Source organism: Drosophila obscura, unplaced genomic scaffold (assembly GCF_018151105.1).
Source record: "Drosophila obscura isolate BZ-5 IFL unplaced genomic scaffold, ASM1815110v1 contig_97, whole genome shotgun sequence".
NCBI lineage: Eukaryota > Metazoa > Arthropoda > Insecta > Diptera > Drosophilidae > Drosophila > Drosophila obscura.
The window spans coordinates 1246678-1269122 of NW_024542891.1; the positions used below are offsets into that span (position 1 = coordinate 1246678).

At 48.1% G+C, this 22445-nt stretch overlaps 5 protein-coding genes across 8 annotated transcripts in view; 3 read left to right on the forward strand and 2 right to left on the reverse strand.

Annotated features, from left to right (window-relative positions):
- The first annotated feature begins 67 nt into the window (after window positions 1-67).
- Window positions 68-3749, forward strand: LOC111081006. The gene is made up of 6 exons (XM_041596193.1): window positions 68-1808; window positions 1872-2237; window positions 2308-2393; window positions 2459-2979; window positions 3045-3308; window positions 3386-3749. The coding sequence occupies exons 1-6, from the start codon at window positions 170-172 to the stop codon at window positions 3687-3689; spliced, it is 3180 nt and encodes a 1059-aa protein (XP_041452127.1). The 5' UTR covers window positions 68-169; the 3' UTR covers window positions 3690-3749.
- Window positions 3750-4254: 505 nt separating this feature from the next.
- LOC111066229 (coatomer subunit delta) lies at window positions 4255-6879 on the forward strand. The gene is made up of 8 exons (XM_022354668.2): window positions 4255-4428; window positions 4535-4574; window positions 4675-4898; window positions 4961-5370; window positions 5439-5633; window positions 5710-6023; window positions 6094-6205; window positions 6271-6879. The coding sequence occupies exons 1-8, from the start codon at window positions 4426-4428 to the stop codon at window positions 6563-6565; spliced, it is 1593 nt and encodes a 530-aa protein (XP_022210360.2). The 5' UTR covers window positions 4255-4425; the 3' UTR covers window positions 6566-6879.
- Window positions 6880-7186: 307 nt separating this feature from the next.
- LOC111066355 lies at window positions 7187-7870 on the forward strand. The gene is made up of 4 exons (XM_022354890.2): window positions 7187-7299; window positions 7356-7417; window positions 7475-7610; window positions 7679-7870. The coding sequence occupies exons 1-4, from the start codon at window positions 7265-7267 to the stop codon at window positions 7755-7757; spliced, it is 312 nt and encodes a 103-aa protein (XP_022210582.1). The 5' UTR covers window positions 7187-7264; the 3' UTR covers window positions 7758-7870.
- Window positions 7871-9070: 1200 nt separating this feature from the next.
- LOC111066358 (mitochondrial import receptor subunit TOM70-like) lies at window positions 9071-10780 on the reverse strand. Its single transcript, XM_022354898.2, has one exon. The coding sequence runs from the start codon at window positions 10778-10780 to the stop codon at window positions 9071-9073; it is 1710 nt and encodes a 569-aa protein (XP_022210590.2).
- A 6160-nt stretch (window positions 10781-16940) lies between these two features.
- The window catches only part of LOC111066220 (uncharacterized protein DDB_G0283357), a 34387-nt gene continuing 28882 nt past the window's right edge, over window positions 16941-22445 (reverse strand). For 3 of the 4 annotated variants that reach the window (XM_022354651.2, XM_022354652.2, XM_022354653.2), the window contains exon 3: window positions 17857-19113. In XM_022354651.2, the coding sequence (XP_022210343.2) occupies window positions 17942-19113 (1172 nt within the window). In that variant the 3' untranslated portion in view covers window positions 17857-17941. Of the gene's footprint in view, window positions 19114-22445 lie in introns of all 4 variants that reach the window. The other variant, XM_041596191.1, reaches the window with a different exon arrangement.

Genomic DNA, 22445 nt, shown 5'->3' on the forward strand with positions numbered 1-22445 from the left:
GCATCTGGCATCACTCTAACCGATAGAAATTATATCAGTTGTCGATAGCAAAAAATCAACTCTGAGAGAGACGCGGACTGGATTTGTATTTGTATTTTGCTGTAATTGGCGATTGCATTTTGTGCATATTCTGCCGAAATTTACAGTTAAATCGAACGACGCCAAGAAAATGGCGGATCATAAGTACAAGCTGTTCAGTACGGTCGACCCCAGCAAAGTAAATGTGCCCTTCAACAAAAAATTCGCTAAACTGACGCTATCCTCCCACAAGAAAAAGCAACCGCCAGGGCAGGACGCCAAGGAATCAGACCCCAAGCCTGAAGAAATTGTAGTAAGTGAGAATCCCCTGCTGCTCAGCAGCTCCAGCAGCGATCCCATTGCCATGGGACAGAGACAAACTCCCAAAGATGACGCCGAGGAGGCGCACTTCGACATTGAAGGCTCCGAATATATGGATGCTCTGCAGTTGAGTGGCGATGGCTGCACTCAGCCCCGCCGCAGTCAGACACCGGTGGATGTGGAGGCTCTAGCCACACAGGTCACCAACTTGACAATGGAGCCCAAGCTGCCCTATCCGGAGATATCCATTTGCATCTCATCTACGACAGAGGAGGGCGCAGACGGTGACGATGACGATGACGACAGTGATGCCTCTTGCATTACAATATCAGACTCCAGCGATGACGAGGCCCCACCACCCGAGAGCATGGCCGTGAGTGATCGTATGCCGGCCACTGACCCAGGAAAGGAGCCCATCCCAGTACCCATTTTGACCAACGACCAGGTGCAGCGCATTGAGGCCTTTCTGCGCGACGTCTCAATCGAACGTCGCGGGATGGGGGATAACGGGTTTCCGATGACACCATCGCCCCTGTCCTCCGCCAAGCGGCTATCCCGGCTGGCCGATGCTGACACAGAGTCCATGGCCACAACCGACGAGGACTGGATGCCATCCAGACCGATAGACAGCAGCAAGCGGCTGGCGCAAAACGAAACAGAAGTGGCCACCTTTTCCTCTGGGGACTTGGCCGGCCTGGACAGCAGCAAGAGGCTGGCGGATAACGACACAGAGGTGAACACTCTCAGCTCAGAGGATGCGGCATGCTTGGACAGCAGCAGGCGGCTGGCGGATGACGACACCGAAGTGAACACTCTTTGCTCCCGAGATGTGTCGGACGCATCCGGCCGCCAGGACTCGACGCTCAACGAAGACGAACCGATTCCCGATGAATCGATCGAGATCCCAGAGACATGCAGCGAGGGCGAAACAACGCCGCCCAGACCAAGCTCCTCCTCGTCCTCCACATCGTCTGGCGAAGAGGCACCGGCCATTCAAGTGAGCAGCATCAATATCTCGGCCAAGATAAACATAAAAATACATATACCAGCCGTGGAATCGAGCTCAGGGGACGACGAGGAAGATGATGACGATGACGAATACGAACATTGTACATCTCCAAGGCCCACCAAATCCTTGCCAGGCGCCGCAGAAGTTCATCAGGAGCAGCAACAACAGCGGGAGGATCAGCATCAAAAATCTTTGCTATCAACTAACGATGCTTCCGAGGACGAGCAGTTCCTTACACAGGCCGAGAAGCTCTTGAATCAGCTATACGGAAAATCCTGGCAGACTCCCGATGTGATACGCACCCTGAAGCGTTCCAGTGGCAGCGGCGGCAAGACGGCCCCCCTGAAGCCGAGGAACATTCATTTTCCCACAGCCGCCAAAACCATTGAGAAAAAGAAGGAGCGCCCTGCACCACGTGTGCAGCAGCCAAATGAGAGTGTCCTTGCTGATTTTAGCCAATGTAAGTGCAGATGAAATCAGTCTTAACTTGCAGCGTAATGTCTATATTGTGTGTTGCATGTAGTTAAGCGGACGCTGCACTCCAATGCGACCCCATTGAACTCCACTCGCTTGCCGCAGCGTGCCGTTCAAACTGAAAGACGTCCCCGTGCCGCCCGGCCACAACGTCCGAAGACGCCACAGCGTCCGAAGACACCACAGCGCCCACAGCCACGCACCAATCATGTGGATGAGGATCGCTGGCGTGCCTTAATTGACTCTGACAGCGGGACAGATGCCTCCGACGACGAGGATGCGGATGCAACCTTCAGCGGCAGCGAAAGTAGCAGCGATGCCGAAAACAATGGAATGGGCGATATTACCTATTTGGATTTAACGAAGGCCGAGGTGGAGGTAATCAGCAACCCCGACGAAGATGACGATACTCAATGTAAGTTCATTGCGATTAGATTTAAAACCTGTCAGTGTCAAATCAAATTGTGTCATTTAACTTTCAACAGCTCCCAAAAATCATCGACGCCTTGACGATATTCTCCGTTCTTGCCGCGCTGGTACGAAAGCCAGGCTCCCTGCAACGCCAATAGAAGCAACCGCTGACATCGAATCCGCAACCGGAACCGAACCGAAACCGCCACCGCAACATCCACAGTCCAAGCCACAACACGACGACGGCTGTTCAAGCCAAACATTGGCTACGAGGACGAAAAGGAGGCGGAAGCGATTGTGAGTAGAGCACGTGAACTGGATATGCTGGAGGAACTGGAGAACGACTATCTACCGGGCACGCCCGTCTACAAGCGCCTGCAAGAGGTGAAGAAGGACATGGGAATTGGGAAGAACACCCAAGTAACGCCCAAGGCCAGCCCCATTCTGAAGCTGTTGGCACCACAAACCGCACCCCCGAAAGCGATCGCCAGAAAAATGAAAGAGCAACCAAAGAGGATCGAGGGCAAATGCAGTTTCCTAAAATCGTTGGAGGGAGAGGTCAGCCGCGAGTGCAGCGACAAGGAGGCCCTCTTCTATCGGGAGAACTTTGCCAAGAACAAGGAACAGCTGGCCGAGCGACTCTATAAGATGTTCAATGCGGACGTCTTCAACAATGAGCTGGACGTGCCAATCACATGGTCGAAGCGGCTGCGCAACACGGCTGGACGATGCCTGAATAAGAGAAAGTTCGTGTCCCACCACACATAATCCACGAGCTTCCTCTAATCGTTTATTTCGTTTCCTCTTCTAGTGTAAAACTCGCCAAACGCATCAGCACGATCGAGCTTAGCGTAAAGGTGCTGACCACAGCTGACAGACTCCGATGTACGCTCATCCACGAGCTTTGCCATGCCGCCACCTGGGTGTTCAACAATGAGGGTGGACACGGCCGTGTGTGGAAGAACTGGGCCCTTCGCGCCAACAAAAAGTATCCAGAGCTGCCCGCCATCACTGTCTGCCACAGCTACAGCATTGATTATAAGTACACGTACAAATGTGAGAGCTGCAATCTTGAGTAAGTTTTTTGTGGTTTATTCTCTGGTTGTTGTCGCTCTAACCCCACACTCCCTTCCCTCTTCACGCCTCTTGCAGCTCGCACTCTCACTCCAGATCTCGCAAAGTGGAGAATCTCCGCTGTCGTATATGTCGCGGCCCCGTCGTTCTGCTGCTGAACAAAAAGGACAAGTTTGGCAATACCGTGTCGAAGCCGGCGGGCGAGGCCAAGGGCTTTGCTAAGTTTGTTAAAGATAATTTTAAGAAGTACAAGCAGGCCAATGTACCACATAAGGCGGTCATGAGTCTTTTGAGTGCGGCATATGCCAAGCAGAAGGGCGAAGAGCATAAAAAGGATAAAGAGAATGTGGCGTCAATCGCCACACTGACATTAGATGATTAGTTCCTTAACCTAATCTAGCAGGAGACTAGACATACATACATATATGTTTTGAATGTATATATATATCATATTAAGACAATTGTAAAAGGAAACAAAGTTTTCATATGCAACCGACGCTTACACCATCTCTGTTTATACCGAACAATGATTCATTATCAAAATATATCTAAGGTCTATAAGCATACATGCGTGTGTCTAAATGATCTTCTAAATACTGTATACTAATAATATCATTACTCGTAGTTTTTGGGCTCAGATTTCAAAACAATAAAAAACAGGATGCTGTCTTATTTGAATATACAGATGTGTTACCGTCGATTTCGTTTTGCCTATCGCACAAAAATACCGATATTTTGTATGGACATCCGACAAGTAGAATTAAAAGTCTCGGGTGCATCCGATCCAACGAAATGAGACAAAAGAAAAATGGTGTGAACTTCGAAATCGGAAAAGTAGTTACGTCGATGGTATATCCCCACATATATGTCTATATTTTTGTTTCCAAAAATATATATCACCTGCAAATATATTATCATCAAAAACGATATATCGATATATTGAAATACCAATATATTAACATCCCCGAACACGTCAGCTACGCGGATTGATTGAAAACAAATAGTTTTCATCGTCTCGTAAATCAAATTAATTGTAGTTTACTCTGCCAGACTTTTGCCAGGCACTTAAAAGGTTCTTCTGTTCTGTGGCCGACTGTTTCAATTGCTGCGCTACTAAAATGGTAAGCGAAACGAACGAACCATCACACACTAACGCACGCACACCGACTAATACGTATACGTCGGCGATTTTCGTCGCTAATCTTCCCGATATTCCTCCCACCACAGGTACTCATTGCTGCGGCAGTTTGCACAAAGAATGGCAAAGGTAAGTGGAGTGGAGTGGTCCAGAAAACTTAATATCCATCTAATGCACTGCACTTTTCTAACTCACCCCCACACACTCACACACACACACATGCATGCAGTCATACTGTCACGTCAGTTCGTGGAGATGACGAAGGCACGCATCGAGGGTCTGCTGGCCGCCTTTCCCAAACTGATGACGTCTGGCAAGCAGCACACCTACGTGGAAACGGACTCTGTGCGCTATGTCTACCAGCCGATGGAGAAGCTCTACATGCTGCTCATAACCACAAAGGCCAGCAACATCTTGGAGGACTTGGAAACGCTGCGTCTCTTCTCCAAAGTGGTGAGTGGTCTACCTGAATGAAAACGAGATGGGAAATGAACGAAATTACGCGATTATTGCAGATACCGGAGTACAGCCACTCGCTGGACGAGAAGGAGATTGTGGAGAATGCCTTTAACTTGATTTTCGCCTTCGATGAGATTGTGGCGCTCGGCTACAGGGAGAGTGTCAATCTAGCCCAGATCAAGACATTTGTTGAAATGGACTCGCACGAGGAGAAGGTCTACCAGGCGGTGCGCCAGACACAGGAGCGGGAGGCACGCCAGAAGATGCGCGAAAAGGCCAAGGAGCTGCAACGTCAGCGCATGGAGGCCAGCAAGCGTGGCGGCCCATCGATGGGCGGTCTCAGTGGGCGCAGTGGTGGCTTCAGCTCCGACAGCTTCGGCAGCAGCGGTGTCAGTAGCGTGTCGAGCAGCGTACATGCGCCCTCCATTGAGTTGGACAGTAAACCCATTTCGAGCAAGGCGGCAGTGTAAGTGGAGATTTCTTTCTGTCCGCCGCATCTCGAATAATACCGGTCATGATCCTTATCTCATACAGAAAGCCATCGTCGCGCAACGCACTGAAGCTGGGTGGAAAGTCAAAGGATGTCGACAGCTTCGTCGATCAACTGAAGAGCGAGGGCGAGAAGATAGCCAATCTGGCGCCAGCAACTACTGCCAGTGGCTCTGGATCAGCGACTGGTGCAAGTGCAGCGGCCAAGGCAGCCATGTCGGCCGACATTCACAAGGAAGGGTATGTGCCAGTGCCAGTGCTGTTGCTGTTGATGATGTGGATCCCTCAACACTACAGTTGTTTGTGCTCATTTCAGCGTGCATCTGAAGATTGAGGACAAGCTGGTGGTGCGTCTGGGACGCGATGGCGGCGTGCAGCAGTTTGAGAATTCTGGCTTGTTGACTCTTCGCATTACGGACGAGGCATGCGGCCGCATCTTGCTGAAGCTGTCCCCCAGTCATGCACAGGGCCTGCAGCTGCAGACGCATCCGAATGTGGACAAGGAGCTCTTCAAGGCGCGCAGCATGATTGGGTTGAAGAATCTGACCAAGCCATTCCCTCTGAACACCGACGTTGGTGTCCTCAAATGGCGCTTCGTCTCACAGGATGAGACTGCCATTCCACTGACCAGTAAGTGTTGGCCCATTGACAGCCACCCACCCTACCGCTATCTCGCTCATATCCATGATTTCATTCACAGTCAACTGCTGGCCGTCTGACAATGGTGAGGGCGGATGCGACGTTAACATTGAATACGAACTGGAGGCGCAGCATCTGGAGCTACAGGATGTGGCCATTGTTATACCCTTGCCGTAAGTAGCCGCCGTGAAACATCCAGTCGACAGAGTATAATTCTAATTTCTGACTTCCCCCGCAGGATGAACGTACAGCCGACGGTGGCCGAATACGATGGCACCTACAACTACGATGCACGCAAGCATGTGCTGCAGTGGCACATTCCCATAATCGATGCCGCCAACAAGTCCGGCTCGATGGAGTTCAGCTGCAACGCATCCATTCCGGGCGATTTCTTCCCCTTGCAAGTATCATTCGTCTCGAAGACGACGTACGCCGGCGTGATTGCCCAGGACGTCATTCAGGTGGACAGCGAGGCGTCGGTCAAGTATTCGAGCGAATCCATATTGTTTGTGGAGAAGTACGAGATCGTGTAGGTCCCGCCATGCCTGCCTGATTAGTACATAATACATACACCTAGAAATCCATTCTATTTTTTTGGAGCGACTTTTGCGCGTTATGTTCGATTCGATTCGGTTCGGCTCGATTCCACAACATGTTATAGATTATTTTATTATATTTAAATGTTAAATTGGCGGAGATCGGATTCTCAAAGACACGACCGACCCAAAAGAGTAATTCCAAAATTCAACAATAGCAAACGCAACGCCGCGCCGCAACTTTTTGCACTTTCACTTCCGAGGCTGCGTATGAGACGGAAAAATTATAATAAACAAAAGGTAATTAGTTTTAATTGTCGTTTGAAAAGTGTTTTGTTTAATCCAGGCTGGCGTACCACTTCATTTGATTAAGAGTATTTTTATCCGCAATAATATGAATAAACAATAATAGCCACATACAAAAATTAAATTTTGAATAAACTCAATTGTGGCGCCCTCAATAGACTTTTTAGTGAGTCCACACTGGTTTTGGTATTTACAGTGGTTTCTTTGGTATTTTTGCAAATTACGCCTATCGCACAAAAATACCGACACTGCTCATCGATAAGTAGAATTACCATCACTACAAATATATATATCGATATATTAAAATATCATTAGTAAACATCTCTAATTATCATTGTTTTGATTTTTGCTTTGTTTTTTTTTCGCCAATAACGTGAACTAGTGTAGCCCATGGAGACCCAACTGGAGAAAGTCTTGAGCGATATGTATGCCATCCACATAATACAAATAACGTACTAAAAACACACTTCAATATTTGCAGCGTCACACAACAGGACACGGTGGGCGCTCTGCTGGCGAATCGTCAGGGTCTTTGCTTGGGCGGTGAGTAGATTATATGCAAATAGTTGTGCCACACTGATAACGAGCAATGCGTTGCAGCCAAGGGCGATATCAATCCGAATGTCTCTGGGATCGGCATGGCCATATCTGATCAGGTTGCGGGTCTGGAGCCCAAAAATGCGGTGGCTCAACCAGATGCACGTCATCCAACCATCTGCCTATACAGCGGAAATAGGTAAGTGATTAAACGAGCGCTTGCATCTGCCACATAACCGACTGCTCCCCCCATAACCGACTGCACAGGCGCTGCGTCATCCAGAGGAATGGTGAGATAACTGGCGTCATTTACAAGCAGCACACAACTGCCCCGGCCAGCGATTAGCTGGAGGGCGAACGAACATCCATGTCATTCTCAGGCCAACTCAAGTCTTCCAAAGTGCGCTCGTGCCAGGAGTCACAGACGGTACTCGTACTGGGACGGACAAGGACTGGCTGTCGTCATTTCTTTATTTTTATTTTTTTTTTTTTACAATTCGCGTAGCCATATGCACCAAAGTTACGAGTAGTTGCAAATTAACCCACATCGTATGTACATACATAAAAGCATTAAGCCTTAAACTCAATCCTATACACATACATATATATATATATAATACATACATATATACATCTAAATCGATCAGATGGAATAATCATGTATAACCACGGCTTGCCACTTTTGGCAACTGTTTACATTTACCTGCGCTGGTGCAATAGCAATTAAAACTATGAAACTACGCTTCACATTGAAATTGGTACAAGTCTTTTTTGCAATTATAAAGCTAAGATAAAGCAGCAGCCGACCCTCCTGCCTTGGCTACCATTTGGACTGCAACACGGCGGCGCTGAACTTGAGTTGCCGCCAACACCATAATTACTCAATCATACGAGTAGCAATCATGCACTGCGCTTTCCTTTTCCGGGTTTTGGATCGTCCGTCAGTCTTCAGCCGTCGAGGAAATGCAGAGCCGCCCACGTCATGTAATGAACGAACCAAAAAATATGATACATTGTTGTCATGCAACATGCAACAGGCAACAGGCAAGCCGTGAGCAGTAAGCAGCAAGCCACAAACTTGCAGTGCCACCAGACAAATTGCCGTAAATTCCACAGCCCACGAGCTTCACGTTTTTTGTTTGTATTTTTATAATATGTATTTTGAAAGTAGTATGACAACATGGCGCCCCCCTATCACGCGGTAACACGCGCGCCTGCCCGATGCACACACAAATTTTGACACGAAAGCCGCCGAAAATCTTCCCTAGCCAGCGACTGGTCCCACATGGCACCGCCAGGGGATGCGATGCGATGGGATGGGATGGGATGGGGGGAGTTTGGAGCTGGTTCCATAAACGGGTTCGTTCGTGCCTTATCTTGCACTGTAAAATGTTTTTTAAATTTCAGTCAGACGCGGTGATGCAATGAAATGCATCTTCAAATATTTGCGGCAAGTGCTCGGTCAACAGATGCATTTGGCTGCAGATTCGGTCCCGGGGAATGGCAGAAATTGACTGGCATTGGATCACTGCTAGAACCCAAAAGCCAAGGACCGAAATGTGTTTTTTAAATGCAAATATAATAATGTAACAGAAATAATTGGATATATGCAACTAACTAGAGTACAATTGTTGGGGCGAAGAAGTCGGAATGGAACTGCTAGTAGGGGGTTGGTCGTGGGCGGCGCTGTTGGACCAATTCGTTCATGCCCTCGATGTCGATGCTCAGTTTGTCGGTGACATTGATTTGAGCCTGGGCCGCATTGCGTAGGGCAAAGGCATGCACCAGGTCCTCATAGCTGCTGCAGCAGCCTATGGCCTTGTCGAACTGCTCAACGGCTGCCTTGAGGTGCACGCGCTGCACCTCGATGGTGCCTAGGGTCTCGTACGCCTGCTGGCACTGGGGATTGACCACAATAGCCTGGTTGAGCAGCTCTGTTGCCATCTCCTTGTCGCCACGCCACTGCAGGACCATGAGCGCATGCTGGACCATCACGGACGAATTGGAGGGCTCCAATTTGAGAGCCTCTTCGTACTTTTTATTGGCATTGGCAAAGTCCTGCTGGTCGACCAGCACCTGGGCCATCAAGCTGTAGCTTTCGACGCACTGGGGAAACTTCACGATGGCCTCCTGAAAGCGGCGCATTGCGTCCTCCTTGCGCTTCTCGTTGCCCCCAGTGAGGAGGGTGGCACGATAGTCGACATAGCACTTCTTGATGACAGCAAAGCCGTTGTTTGGTGCCAGGGCCACCGCCATCTCGTACTGTGCGAGCTCCACTTCAGTGTGATCCTGGGGCATTAGAACCAGAGCACGCTGTAAGTACACGTCCGGGTTGGCTGACTGTATCTCCTCGGCAGCATCAAAATCGGCTATGGCAGCCTCCCTCTCGTTAAGGAGGGTGTGGACAGTGGCACGACGTATATAGGCATACGCACGGAACGGGTCATCGGCGTTGGGGTCGTCGATGATGGCCCCAAAGTCGCGCTTGCTCTCCACGAAAGAGTTGGAGAGCATATGGAATGTGCCGCGCATCAGCAGGGCTTCCAGCTTGTAGGGGGATTCGTTGAGGGATTCCTCGATTTCCTCCGTGCAGCCCGGTATAATTTCGGTGAAGGCGCCGCCGCGGAACGCCCAGTGTGCGCGCACAAAGCCGTTGGGGCTGGGTGTCTTCGCCAAAGCTTGCACGCTGATGGTCTGCAGCGGATCGTCGATGAATGTTCGCATGTAGGAGTTGACGACGAACAGCGACGGCACAATCGGTGGCCGGTTGGCAATTTCGGCATCGGCATCTTCACGTCCCGTCAGCTTGAGTATTTGATCGGCGAACACAATGCTGTGCTTGTTCTGGAACATCTCCAGTATGCAGCAAGCCGTGATGTCGTCTAGGCTTGCCTTCAGCTGGTTCCGGGCCTCGTAGGCACGAGCACGACGGGCGTAGGACTTAAAGTAACGGGGACTGTACTCTAATGACTCGGTGCAGTCCTGCATGACCTTGTCCCAGTTCTTCAACATCTCATATGCGGCCGCACGATTATGCAATAGCATTGACATATCGATGGACTGGTCCTTTGGGCATTTCTCGATTGCCTTGTCGTAGCACAGCACGGCATCCTCGTACCTCTCGCTGCGATAGCAATTGTTGCCCTCCGTCTTAAGAACTATGGCCTCCTTGGACAGGGCCAGCTTCTGGGCGGGTGTGTGGCTTTCCGCAGCTTCCATCTTCTTGCCCTTCATCTTGCCGCCGAATAATTTCTTGGCCGCAATCGATCCCAGCCCGATGACGAATGGTGCGCTGCAGAGAACGCCGATCTGCCACTTCTCCAACTTCACAGACGACAGGCGCTGTGAGTACTGCAAAATCATCGCCATTTTTGGTTTAAAGCGACGATCACAATTTCAACCGGGCAAAATTCGTAATTAGTTTCGAAAGTTTCTTTTTTTTTTTCAACTATTTTCTTTTGGAGAATTTTGTAGTTTCTAGATAGTTTTGAACAGTACAAGGGCTAAATCAGGAATACGAAACATAGGGCCGGAGCCTATAGACGTGCAAAGGCTATAGCTGAAGTTCAAAGTCAAGGATATGGTGATCAAGTATTACTAACAATATTACGAGGTAGGTAGGTAGGTACATGGAACTACATTTTGTTGAGTCTGTTTGGTTGCTTGGATTGCTGCACTCTACAGACATTCGACTGCTCTGTTGATTCCATCCCAACATTGCAATAAAGATTCAAAAATGTTTCATCATTATGGGCTGCAAAGTTGGGGGACTAGAACATAAATAATAAAGAAGAATGACTAGGGTGCTTATCCTTCCCGTTGCCAATGGTGCTGATCCTTCCGACTTGTGCTTCTCTTGCTTCTTATCATGTGCTGGTACACACAACCTTGATTGTATTTTAATGTTTACTTGTTGCAAAGCCCACGAAAAAAACAGCCTTGAACTTTCACCAACCGCCATCAGGGGCACTATCGACGGACGTGTAGGATGAGGCATAGCACACCACAGCACAGCAGATCAGCTCAGATCAGATCAGTATCTATACGGAGTACCCCTTGCATATGCCTCTGTCACTGTTTCTGGCTCTGGCTCTGTGGGTGTCGTGCCGACGAAAAGCTGCGACCATGCAAGGTAAATACTCGTATACAGGCCTGAAACAACAAAATTAATAAAACTCAAATGAAATTGGCCGCCAAGGTGCGTTTGTTTAGCCACACGGGCATACAGCATACATCTACTCGGATGACGCGCCAAAGGCCTTCAACTTGAATTAACCGTTCAGCTAATCGATCTGCTAGGGCTCTGCTATTCTGTACAGTGCTCCCGCTGCACTCTGCCGCTCTCTCGCTCCGCTCTCTCTCTCTTTAACTGAAGATATGAAACTTTGGATACCCTGCGATAGAAATTCTTATGCTCAAAAGCAAGATGAACACTCTCAGAGAGAGTCAGAGACTGAGAGAGAGAGTACTCTAACGGATCTGAAACCTATGGCCTTTCCCTTTCTTTCCTCAATCACATTACGAGTACATGGCGAAAGTGAGAGACAAACAGTCAGAAAAAGAGAGAGAGAGCGCCAGTAAGAGAGCGCTGCTGCGATGATTCATGATGCTCGAAACGCATCCGAAAAGAAATTCCAAATTCCAAAGCGATTATTTCTCTCATTTCTTGCTGCATTTTGTAACCAAAAACGATTCGAAACGAACCCAAACCTGAACGATATCAAATTCGAGCGTTGCGCGGACAGCTGACAGTGCAGACTAAGTTATTTGGCCCCACAAATTACTGAAAATAATCCTCGCAAACAGCTCGACCGATTCTTGTGAAATCTTCTTTTCCTGCCATGGAGCCAAAAGCGACAGTCCATGCTTTAGTCATGGTTCGTCGCAGGCTCTTCGGCATTCAATTGAACAAATTGACATACATACATATGTACATTGTACATACATATAGATCAGGCAACAGATCATTTGCATTTGCATTTTCACTGCCAATACAGTTCGCTTTCGCATTCTCAGTTGCAATTCCACTGACACGGAAAATGGAAAGCAATTTACTGCTTCCCCACACAATTCCCAAATATGGGATGGGGTGGGGTGGGGTGTCGTGCTGCACTACCCCATACTCGTACTCGTACGAGTATCATCTTACCTCTGTATCCTCCGCTCCATATGTACATATGTGCATGTACACATTTATGGCTCCGTTTTGGGTTAATTATGTCATGGGGAGCCCGAGCACCCCAACAAAATTCTTCTTGGTCAAGTTGTGTGCCAGCAGCGCCATCACGTCATCGCATACGCTATGATGTGTCCAAATCAAATGACGACATTTGTTAACATTTTGCTATATCGTATCTGGTCTCTGCTTCTGGCTCTATTCTGTTTTCCACGCACTGCCATCGGTCATCGGTCATTGGTCATCGATGCGGCGACTAATAATCGTGACAAGCTTATCGACAAATGCACCGCTGAGAAGTCACGTTTCAGTGCATGGTTGTGGATAGATAGAACCCCTTTGCAGGTTACATACTGCCCAAGCCGAAACCCTCAACATTTAGAACTTATCTGATTGGTATTCCTTATACCCATATATGGTCAGATGTGTAGCTATGAGGTTGTCTGTTGCCTGTCTTAATACTTTATATAAAATTAGTATTTTCTTTGGCTCAATGATAGACCCGCAGGACGTGGACGTGGACGTGGACGTGCTCTGTTGACGGCTACGGGGGTCAGCAGGTGACGCCAAACAAAATAAAATTGTGTGCATAAGTATAAATATATATTTGTGACGCCGCTTGGACTTCTTACGAGAAATGCTGACATGAGTGAATCATCATCGGTGCTGGGGTGCTGGGGGACGGGGGACTTGGACTCGACTTGGTTTCGTTTGTTTCGCCTTTTTTGGTTAATTTCAAAATTTATTGGGACTATTACACCAGTTGAATTTGCATAAATATATCGATGAATCATGGGGCCGGCCTGGCTGGCTGGCTGTTATTCATTGAACCACATGGTTCATTGGCTCAATGTGTACATCTGTTTAGTTGAATGGTATATACATACATACATACATATGTACATATTTGTGGGATCTCCCAAGGCTTGTGTGTGGGATGGATGCGTGCTTCTAAGCAGAGATAATCGGTTGCCCAACCAAAAGGTGGGATCTCATATACCTATGTATGTATGTACACATGTACGTGTCGCGCGTTATGCAGCAGCACCTCTCGGTTGGTTCTTCTGCTGTAATCAGTGAATATTTCAATAAATGCAATCAATTTTTGCCTGCAAATATTGAGAGGAGACCGATTGTCTGGCCAAGTGGTAGACTCTCTCGTTTCTCGTGTTATCTTTATCAACAACAGATTCTCGATGTGTGCTTATGTGTGTGTGTTGATTGCATAATAGCACCTACATAGTACCTGTGGCTGGCTGCTGGCAAATGCTTTGTTATAGATTTCGTTTGTTTTTCGTGAGCTGCACACACCAGCAGTATGTAGCAGGCAGCAGCAGCAGTTCTACATTATAATATGTATACATATGTATGTATGTAGATGCTTACATATATATTGTATCGCTAACACATCACAAAGTTTGTCTATATACCAAACAATTAAAACAATTGATGCGATTTCTCGCACAAATGTGCCAAACACGAACATTCAATTTATATTTAGTCGATCGCCTTCATCCGTCAAATGATAGTCGGATCGTATCGGATCGGTTTGGATTGGATCAACCGCAAAAGCATGCCCCTCTATCTCTATTCCTATCCCCTCTCCCATGCCCCTGGCCAAACGCCTGTCCGGCAGAGCAAAAGCAAGAAATTAAATCGATTAAAAATCGAGCACAATGCCGTAATGTAACTCGGACAGCATTTGCCCGAACTTTGTGGTAAGAGGAAATCCGTCGCGTGGGCGTGCGGCGTGCGGCGCTCTGCTTTATGTATGTCAACCCATTTCGTATTTCGCCATCAGCATCGGTTTGGGATCAGCACCATTAACATGCCGCCACCTCTTGAATCACTTTCTACTTTCACTTCTTCAGCGCCTATAGCTCGAAGACACACCAACCACTGCGCACCACCAGCCACACGAGTGAGTGTGTGTGGCATGTTGCCTGGCTGGTGGCTGGTGGCTCGCTTTGCACTCATTCAAGTGCTAAAGACAGGCAAAATTTACGTCAGACGCACGGCGATAACCTTTTCCTTAACAATCTGGGCAATTAGATGCTCTCTCTGTCTCGTCCGTACACCGTAGCAGCTGTTGGCTGCCGCACAGCACTGCCCCACGATGTAAGCCGCGATAGTTTCTGCGACGCAGATGCTCGGCTCTCGCTTTGGCACTCGCTTTCTGCTTACTTAGTTGGGCAAATAATGGTATAGGTATAATGGTATACGTACGTACAAACATGCCCTCGGCTGATCATACACCGAGAGCCTGCCTTTGCTTCCGCAAAGTGCCTGAAAATCCCAGGTGCTGCAGAACATTGCATGAAATGTTAAAGTGGTGCCACAGCCAGAGCCAGAGCCAGAGCCAAAGCCCCCCACCCCTTTCCACCCACAGTTTGCATCTGCAATGCATTGACCTCCGATTGCAGGGCCAAAAGATACAGATACATGTGGCTGATGCGGTTTGATCTTGATCGTTTGGCTAAGGTGACAAGCGGTAAAGTGTAAACAGCATACGTACATACATTCATACATATTTATATGTATGTACTAGTGTATGTATGTACTCGTCTGTTGTAAAACCCACCTGCTGCTGCTGCCCGTCGAAGGTAAATAAATATATTCATTCGTATTCGTATGAATTTAGGAAGAAAGGTGAGTGCCAAACTCCCCTCCACGTAATGACTAATAAATGATTCATCAGTAGGTATGTACATTTGGAGGAATTAATTCTCTCTTTCCATATTTTGTAGTCTTCGTATTCCGATGATCTCTTATTGGATCTGATCTGTGGTGACATTCAAGCAAAAATATCTAAAAATCACCAATGAAATAAATCCCCATTCCCATTCCCTTCCCCCCCGCCTGTTTAATAAGAACGAGTGTTGCTTTTAAAGTGATATTTAGTTTTAAACAAATCAATGTTTCTTTTATTGTGGTTCAATCGTTAAATCGTTCAATTTATTTCTTTGCTTTTTCGTGCAGAGTGCAGTCGCATTTGTATCTTTTCCATTTCCATTGCCTTTTTCGTATATATCCATTTCATTTGTAATATTTATGCATGTAAAAATACACTCCAAACTAACAAATTGTTTTATTCTGTGTGTGTGTGTACGCGCGCTTTCCACTACTAGGAACATCAATTGTCGAATCGAATGAAGAATTTCATTCCTCGGGTGCCACTCCACTTCACCACCCCCACCCAATCAGCAATGGGGGTGCTGGCAAAGTGGAGCCAATCGCTCATTGTCATAGATACATATATATTTGGATTTTTTTCTTGTATAGAAAATCATATTTAATAACTTGCTGGGGGGTGTGGGGACTCTTAAGCCTAAAATGGAGAAGTTCGAAGTTCAATGTGAAAAATCATCATACACTTGAAGAATCTTCAATGAACAGTTTTGTGTGTGTGCGCGATATCGTTAAATAAATATTTATACTTAATCCTTGAAAAAGAAAAAAAAAAGTAAAGAGCTACGTTTAGTGGGGTGGAGGGTGGCGCGGGCAGGGGCAGAACCTAACTTACATTTATGCATAGTGTATAAAGTAGTTAAATTTTTGGAAAGTTTTTAACTTTCCTTCCGTCGTTTCTTGTTGTTTTTGTTTTGTTTTTGATATATGAGATGCTTCATTCGTACTTTTTGTCAAATAAAAAAATTAAAATAATGTTAAATGTTAAAGAAAACGAAACTAAAAATATATCGTGATAAATGGAGTGATTTGTTGTGGTTGTTGTCGAAAGTTTTGGTCGAACAAAATATGAAAGGCATTTCGGTTACCCTTCCTCTCTAGATATATATATGTATATACACATATGTATGTTTATACATATATCTTTTTGTATTTTCTTTTCTTTTTTTTGTGGCTTTTCTTCTTTTTTGTTTTTATATTTGTTTTTGTTTTGTTTCTTTTTTGTCGTGTAAATATGTGAGAAAGTGAAAAAAAACATCACAGCTAAAACTTCAGTACATTTTCTTGTGGTTCGAAAAAAAAATTAATTAAATAAAAAAAAAAAACTATATTTGTATTTACATATATGTAGATTAAAGTTCTATATAGAGTATAAATATAGTACGCCTACGAATTACATATATATATATAAATGTATATGTATATAGATATATCTTTTCTTCTTGTGTGTTTTACTTTTTATTATTCATCAACGTTTTTGTCATTACTTTGATTTGATTTGTGAACTATTTCATCGGCAATGCGGGCAGGGCAGCCTTCGCTGCCCCCCCTTCGCTACTGCAAAACATTTCGAAAACACTTCTGAGATTTGAATATAAAATATATCTATGGGTTATCGACTAAGCGGTGGGTGGGTCCCCGTCCCCCATGGGCCCACACAAAGGGTCTAAGCCCTACCCCCAGAAACCCATCCCAATATTATAATAACTACATGTAACTAAAATAACCCGCCCAACTATGCACACGACCCCAGTTGTGTGCATCCGCATTCTCGATCTTCCATCTTAGATTGTGGATTGTCGATCTTCGATCCTATCCCTGCCAGCGCCATGTGGGATCTAGCTCACGACGCACACGCCACAGCATGAGGTCCATGCAGGCGCGCGAATCCTCGAAGCTGCTGTGACCCGTTGTCCCATCCCCGCACTGGATCTCGCGGTGCAGGTGGTACTTGGTGAGCAGGCGCAGGGCCCGACGGAAGGGGAATCCGCTGCCATGGGGAAACGTGATCGAGGTATCGATCAGCGTGTGATGGACGATGCGCAGAGCTCGCAGATCGTTGTCCAGAGCATGGCCGATCAGGATGGTGTCGGCGCTGATCAGCTGCAGCAGGTCGCGCTGCACCTCGGCGAGGGACTTGACATCGCCCGAGCGGAGATCCTGCTCCGTGATGCCGGAGTAGCGTGTGTTGTAGTCAATGATGTCGCAGTCGGGGCGCACAAAGTGCTCGTACACCAGCTGCCCGTTGAGGGCCACCAGCGACACCTTGGTCACATCGAGGCCACGGCCCGTGTAGCTCATCTCGCAGTCGAGGGCGTACACCGACGGTGTGTGCCCAAAGTTGTAGCCCCCGGGGGCTGCTGGTTGGGTGCGCACGAAGTCGTAGTAGGGTCCGTTGACGCCCACTGCAGAGCCAGTCCACACATGCAGCTCGCCCTGGCTGCAGCCCTCGGCTGACTCGTCGGTGGCATTGCAGCAGGTCCAGCGTCCGATGTAGGTGCCATCGTAGAATCGATTGTACTTGCCCTCGTGGTAAACGCACTCCTCGCGCGTCAGATACTCGCCGGTCATCTCATCGACGAGGAAGTGACGCTTGCAGCGGGCACACGGCTTGGCCAGGCTGCGGTCCACATGTGCGTGAACACTGTTGGCGTACTGATAGTACTTCATCTCCGGCCTGCTTGTGCCCGCCGACGACGACTCGCCGCTTTCGCTGCCGCTCCACTCGCCGGACTCCGAGTCCAGCGAGCTCGGCGAACTGTTGCCCGAGTCTGTGGAGATGGTGAAGCATTTGTTGGCTCCCATTCCCATACCATGCCCATCTGTATAGCGGCTGCTGCTGCCGCCTGTGACTCCTCCGTGGGAAGGCCGTCATCGTAGTTGATAACGGGTTGCGGCGCCTGTTCACGGTACTGCATTTCCCGCTCTAGCGTCAGCGACATAGCACGGGCGGCGGCCATATTCATATTCGGCATGCACTTGAAGATCTCGATGGCGCCCTCGTGCACCACACTCTCCACGGGGAAGCCGTACACACGCAGCAGGTGCTGGTCAATCAGGTGGGGGCGCAGCCGCTCGATCACCTCCTGGTCGTCCAATTTCAACTGCTCGCGCTGCCGCAGCGGCGGCACCAGGAAGTTCACGTTCACCTGGCCCTGTTGCAGCATCAGGTTGTTGCAATGGCGCCACTGATCGCCGCCACTGGCACGCTTCCGGTTGCCATTCGCGTACGGCGAGCTGTTCGGAGAGCTACCAGCAGACGAGCTGAGGGCCGACGATGAGGACGAGAAGCTGCTGCTGCCACAGGAGTTGGCCAGATTCTTGGCCACATTGCGATTTTTGTTGCCGCTCGGTTTGCTCATGTTCATGTTGCTGTTGTTGCAGCTGTTCCCGGCGCCCCCGCTGCCATGTGTGCCGCTGCTGCCTCTATTGCTGTTGCACCATTTGTTGCTGCCCTGCTGCTGCTGCTTCTTGTTGCTGCCGCGCTTTTGCTGCTGCAGCTGTTGTGATGGTTGCTGCGGTTGCTGCTGTTGCTGGCGCCACTTGCCAGCACTTCCCTGCTGCTTGGTTTTGTTGAATCCAGCTGCACCTGCTGCAGCTGCCTTGATGTGGCCATTCTGGTCCTGCTGCTGCTGCTGTTGCTGTCCAGGATTCCTGCCCAGCGACTGCTTCTGCTGCCGCTTCGAGTGTGGCTTGCTGTTGCTGGCCCCATTGGAGGCATTGTTGTGGTCAGCCTTGGGCTTGTGGATCTGCTCCCGGCTGGAGCAGATGTCCTCGCTAGTGGTCTCACTGCTGGTGCTGTTGCGGTGGGCCGGATTGTGCTGGCCCAGGAATTTGTCTACAACGAAAACGATGAAGAAATTAAATTAAAATCAATATAAATTGAGTTAATTGTATGTATGAAAGGATGAGGGGGAAATGTAGGGGTGGTGGTAACACACACCCATTCACATAAATGAACACACACATATACACTACACTCTCTCACGCACAGACAGACAGAAGCCCGAACTCGTACACGATCACGAACCCAAACACGATCGTGGGGTGGTGTGGTGTGGTGCTATGGGAGAGGCTTATCAACATCAACAGTCGCCACGTGCTTTTTTGTTTCTCTACCCCCTCCCACCACCCCACCATACAAATCTCCCACACACTCGCACTCACACTCACACTCACACTTCTCTATCTCTATCTCTCTTTCACTTTTCGTTTTCATTTCATTGTTTTTCCGTCATTTGTTTTAGGCTTTCGCGTGTGTGGATTTTTGATTTATGCATGGAATGGGATCGGGAAGGGGGGGTGGGGGAGGTGTTGGGCTACGGTTACGGTTACGCACGACTGGAAATTGAGGCATGTGCGAAGGTTCCATCTTATGGCTTTTGTTATTTTTTCGGGTTTTCAGCTTTCGGGATAGTTCTGGGCTGTGTGTGAGTGTGTTGCTGCTGGGAATTACAATTATAAACATTTTCTGATTTTATGATCTGTCTCCGCCTTGGCCGCCTCGGCCGCCTCCTCCTGCTTCATCGCTTATTAAGAGTTCTACGTTCCGCGACGTGTATGCGAGACGAGACGAGACGCTGTGTCGTCGGCTTCCGCGTTTAGCTCATCATCTTTCCATCATTCCCATTAAGCCAAATAAAAGCTGCTGCGGGGGGTGGGGTGGTGTGGGGTCAGGTTGTTTTATTGGGCGGAGTGTGGAATGGAATCGGCTGGTGGCTGGGGCTGGCGCTGGCGTTGGGGCTGTTGTGGGGTGGAGAGCTGTTGCCAAGCGACGGATTTTGTTTTTTTTTTTGATCGGGCGGGGGGTGCTTGGCTGGGCACACGCGTAGAACCTGGCCGGCAAGCTGGCTTGACCTGTTGTTACAGAGATAAGTGGGTTCGGTTGTTGGGGACGTGGTGGTATAAAGGGGTTGGGGCTGAGCAAACGATGTTAAGGGATAAGTGGGATAAGTCTCTACGGGACAAACTTTACGAGAAATTTAAATGAAATATATCGATATACCACAAATAAATGATTCTTAATCGAAATTTATCATTAAATAAATCTAACAAATGCGTATCGATATTTATCGATTGTTATCACATGGCTATAATATAGATACACCTGTTCTTCGGGGGCGTCAACTTAATGTTCCATAATGCATCACATTTGCACCCCTAATCTGAATATGGGAAATTTCTCATTCATGGTCACGGCTTTCGATTGCGCAGATCTCTCTCAAGTAGAGCAATCTGTCATCGAGTGTCGCCTGCCAACCTTGTCAAACTGTCACAATAGACAAGTCAGCAGCGGGTCTTGTGACGTCTCTAACGTCCCCTAAAACTTTCTTATCTAACATTTCGCATTGCATTTCCTGCACTCATTAGCCGCCGTCAGCTGCTAGCCCCCTGCGCTTCCTCGTTTAAAGTGTAGAGTGAAAAGCATTTCCTTAATAATTTTTTATGCACGAGGAGCTTGTCTCATCTTTCGAGACGGGCAGGGAAGTTCTACCGACGCGTAAATAACTACTACCCGTAGATGAATTCATAGATGTGTGTGGCGTGCTGGTCGGTGGTCGGTGGCGGGGGAGGCACCAATTGACTTTCAATACGCGCATAGATAAATCATATGGCGACGAGGTGGGTTTGTTGACTTCGGCAGAGCCGAAGGACGCTGCCCCGGACTAAGCACCCAGACGTGAGCAGCATACAGAATCATTTATCCATCCATCCATCCATCCATCGTCATCGTTTGCTGCTGGGAGAAATGATATCTCGTATCGGTTGGCTCGAATTATGGTTTACATGCGAGTGTGTGTTTAGCGTATGTTCCTCACGTATTTGGAGTGCTGTGTGCGTGGTTACCGATTAGATAGGGCGTGGCCAGCACTTTTGGGCCCGGCCTGAATGGCCCAGAAGCCCAACAATTAGCTGTCACCGGGAGCTTCCGAAAGCTTCAACAAAATTGGACACATTTATGGAGGGGGCAGAGGGGGGCCCTATAACATCGCTTTATCGCCGCTGCCTTTGAGTGCGCATCGGCTTAACGCACGCGCCAAACTCTCCAAACAGCCTTGAAATATATCATATGTGTGACATATGTATGTGTGTGTGTGTGTGTGCATATAATATACATCTGATTAAGAAGTAAACACAGCGAAACACACACGAACACACGCACAGTATGCCCCCAAGCCCTCCCCCCATGGGCACTGATCTAGAATTTTGGTTTTATCCTGCATTGAAACCCCCCTGCCATGCCCTGCCCTGTCCTGTCCTGCAAGCCTTTGGGAATATACTTTTGGCGTGCCATGAGTAATCTCCCTCCCTCTCTCTCCCTCCATGCGGGCAGACCTTAACCTTTGGAGAAACCAAAAAAAAAAAAACCAACACACAAAAAACCTGGCCAAAAACCACTTAAAAAAAACGTCTACCGATAAGATTGCTTAGGCAAATAAGCGGGACAAACGCATGTCCGCAGCTTAAATGATAATCTTTGAGCATACACAGCATGGATATGGAGCTCGTGATGCGGCCAATGTTTGATTAGATTTAATGTTAAGCACTAGCTACTCCGGGCACTCCAGTAGAGATGCCGTCACCATCATCATCATCTAAGGACAGAGACGCACACAATACTCGTATATCAGTTATCTGAAAGTGTGCTGCTAAATGTTAACCAATCCAATGGGAAAGCAAAAGGATGTCTGACCGTCTCGTACGCTTTGGGGGGGTCCGCCGGGGTCTGGGGGCTAGACAACCAAAAAATTTGGTTACCGGGCACCGATAAGATGGCCAATCGTTCGTCCCGACTCCAGTTACCAACGGGGCAATAGCAACAGCCACAGGCCACGGACTAGTGGCCGAGGAAATGTCGTGATTGTCTCTCCCCTCCACACACCTTTGCGCGTGTGTGAGTCTTCGTCTTCGTCTTCGTCGTCGTCGTTGTCAAGTGGAAGTCTAACATCTAATCAGCTCCAAGCTGCAATCCACTAAACGGGGCAATCCCGAATACAAATGTATAGAAACAAATCAAATGAAATCATAAATATTTGCTTGGCAGCAAATGAACTGAGCCAGCCAGCCAGCCAGCCCCTTCCCATAACACAGATTCCCGCGCAAAAATTGCCTGTTCCATGTAAAATTACATAAAGCACTTTATACGCATTGATATGTATATATTTAATT

What these genes read in the sequence shown, in the direction of transcription:
- LOC111081006 (XM_041596193.1), top strand. Translation starts at nt 170, where the DNA reads ATGGCGGATCATAAGTACAAGCTGTTCAGTACGGTCGACCCCAGCAAA. An exon ending in CGATGCCTGAATAAGAGAAA is followed by an intron (nt 2,980 to 3,044) that starts GTTCGTGTCCCA and finishes TTCCTCTTCTAG; the next exon opens with TGTAAAACTCGCCAAACGCA. An exon ending in TGTGAGAGCTGCAATCTTGA is followed by an intron (nt 3,309 to 3,385) that starts GTAAGTTTTTTG and finishes CGCCTCTTGCAG; the next exon opens with CTCGCACTCTCACTCCAGAT.
- LOC111066229 (XM_022354668.2), top strand. An exon ending in TTGCACAAAGAATGGCAAAG is followed by an intron (nt 4,575 to 4,674) that starts GTAAGTGGAGTG and finishes ACATGCATGCAG; the next exon opens with TCATACTGTCACGTCAGTTC. An exon ending in GCCATTGTTATACCCTTGCC is followed by an intron (nt 6,206 to 6,270) that starts GTAAGTAGCCGC and finishes CTTCCCCCGCAG; the next exon opens with GATGAACGTACAGCCGACGG.
- LOC111066355 (XM_022354890.2), top strand. Translation starts at nt 7,265, where the DNA reads ATGGAGACCCAACTGGAGAAAGTCTTGAGCGATAT. An exon ending in GAGAAAGTCTTGAGCGATAT is followed by an intron (nt 7,300 to 7,355) that starts GTATGCCATCCA and finishes CAATATTTGCAG; the next exon opens with CGTCACACAACAGGACACGG. An exon ending in TGCCTATACAGCGGAAATAG is followed by an intron (nt 7,611 to 7,678) that starts GTAAGTGATTAA and finishes CCGACTGCACAG; the next exon opens with GCGCTGCGTCATCCAGAGGA.
- LOC111066358 (XM_022354898.2), bottom strand. Translation starts at nt 10,780, where the DNA reads ATGGCGATGATTTTGCAGTACTCACAGCGCCTGTCGTCTGTGAAGTTG.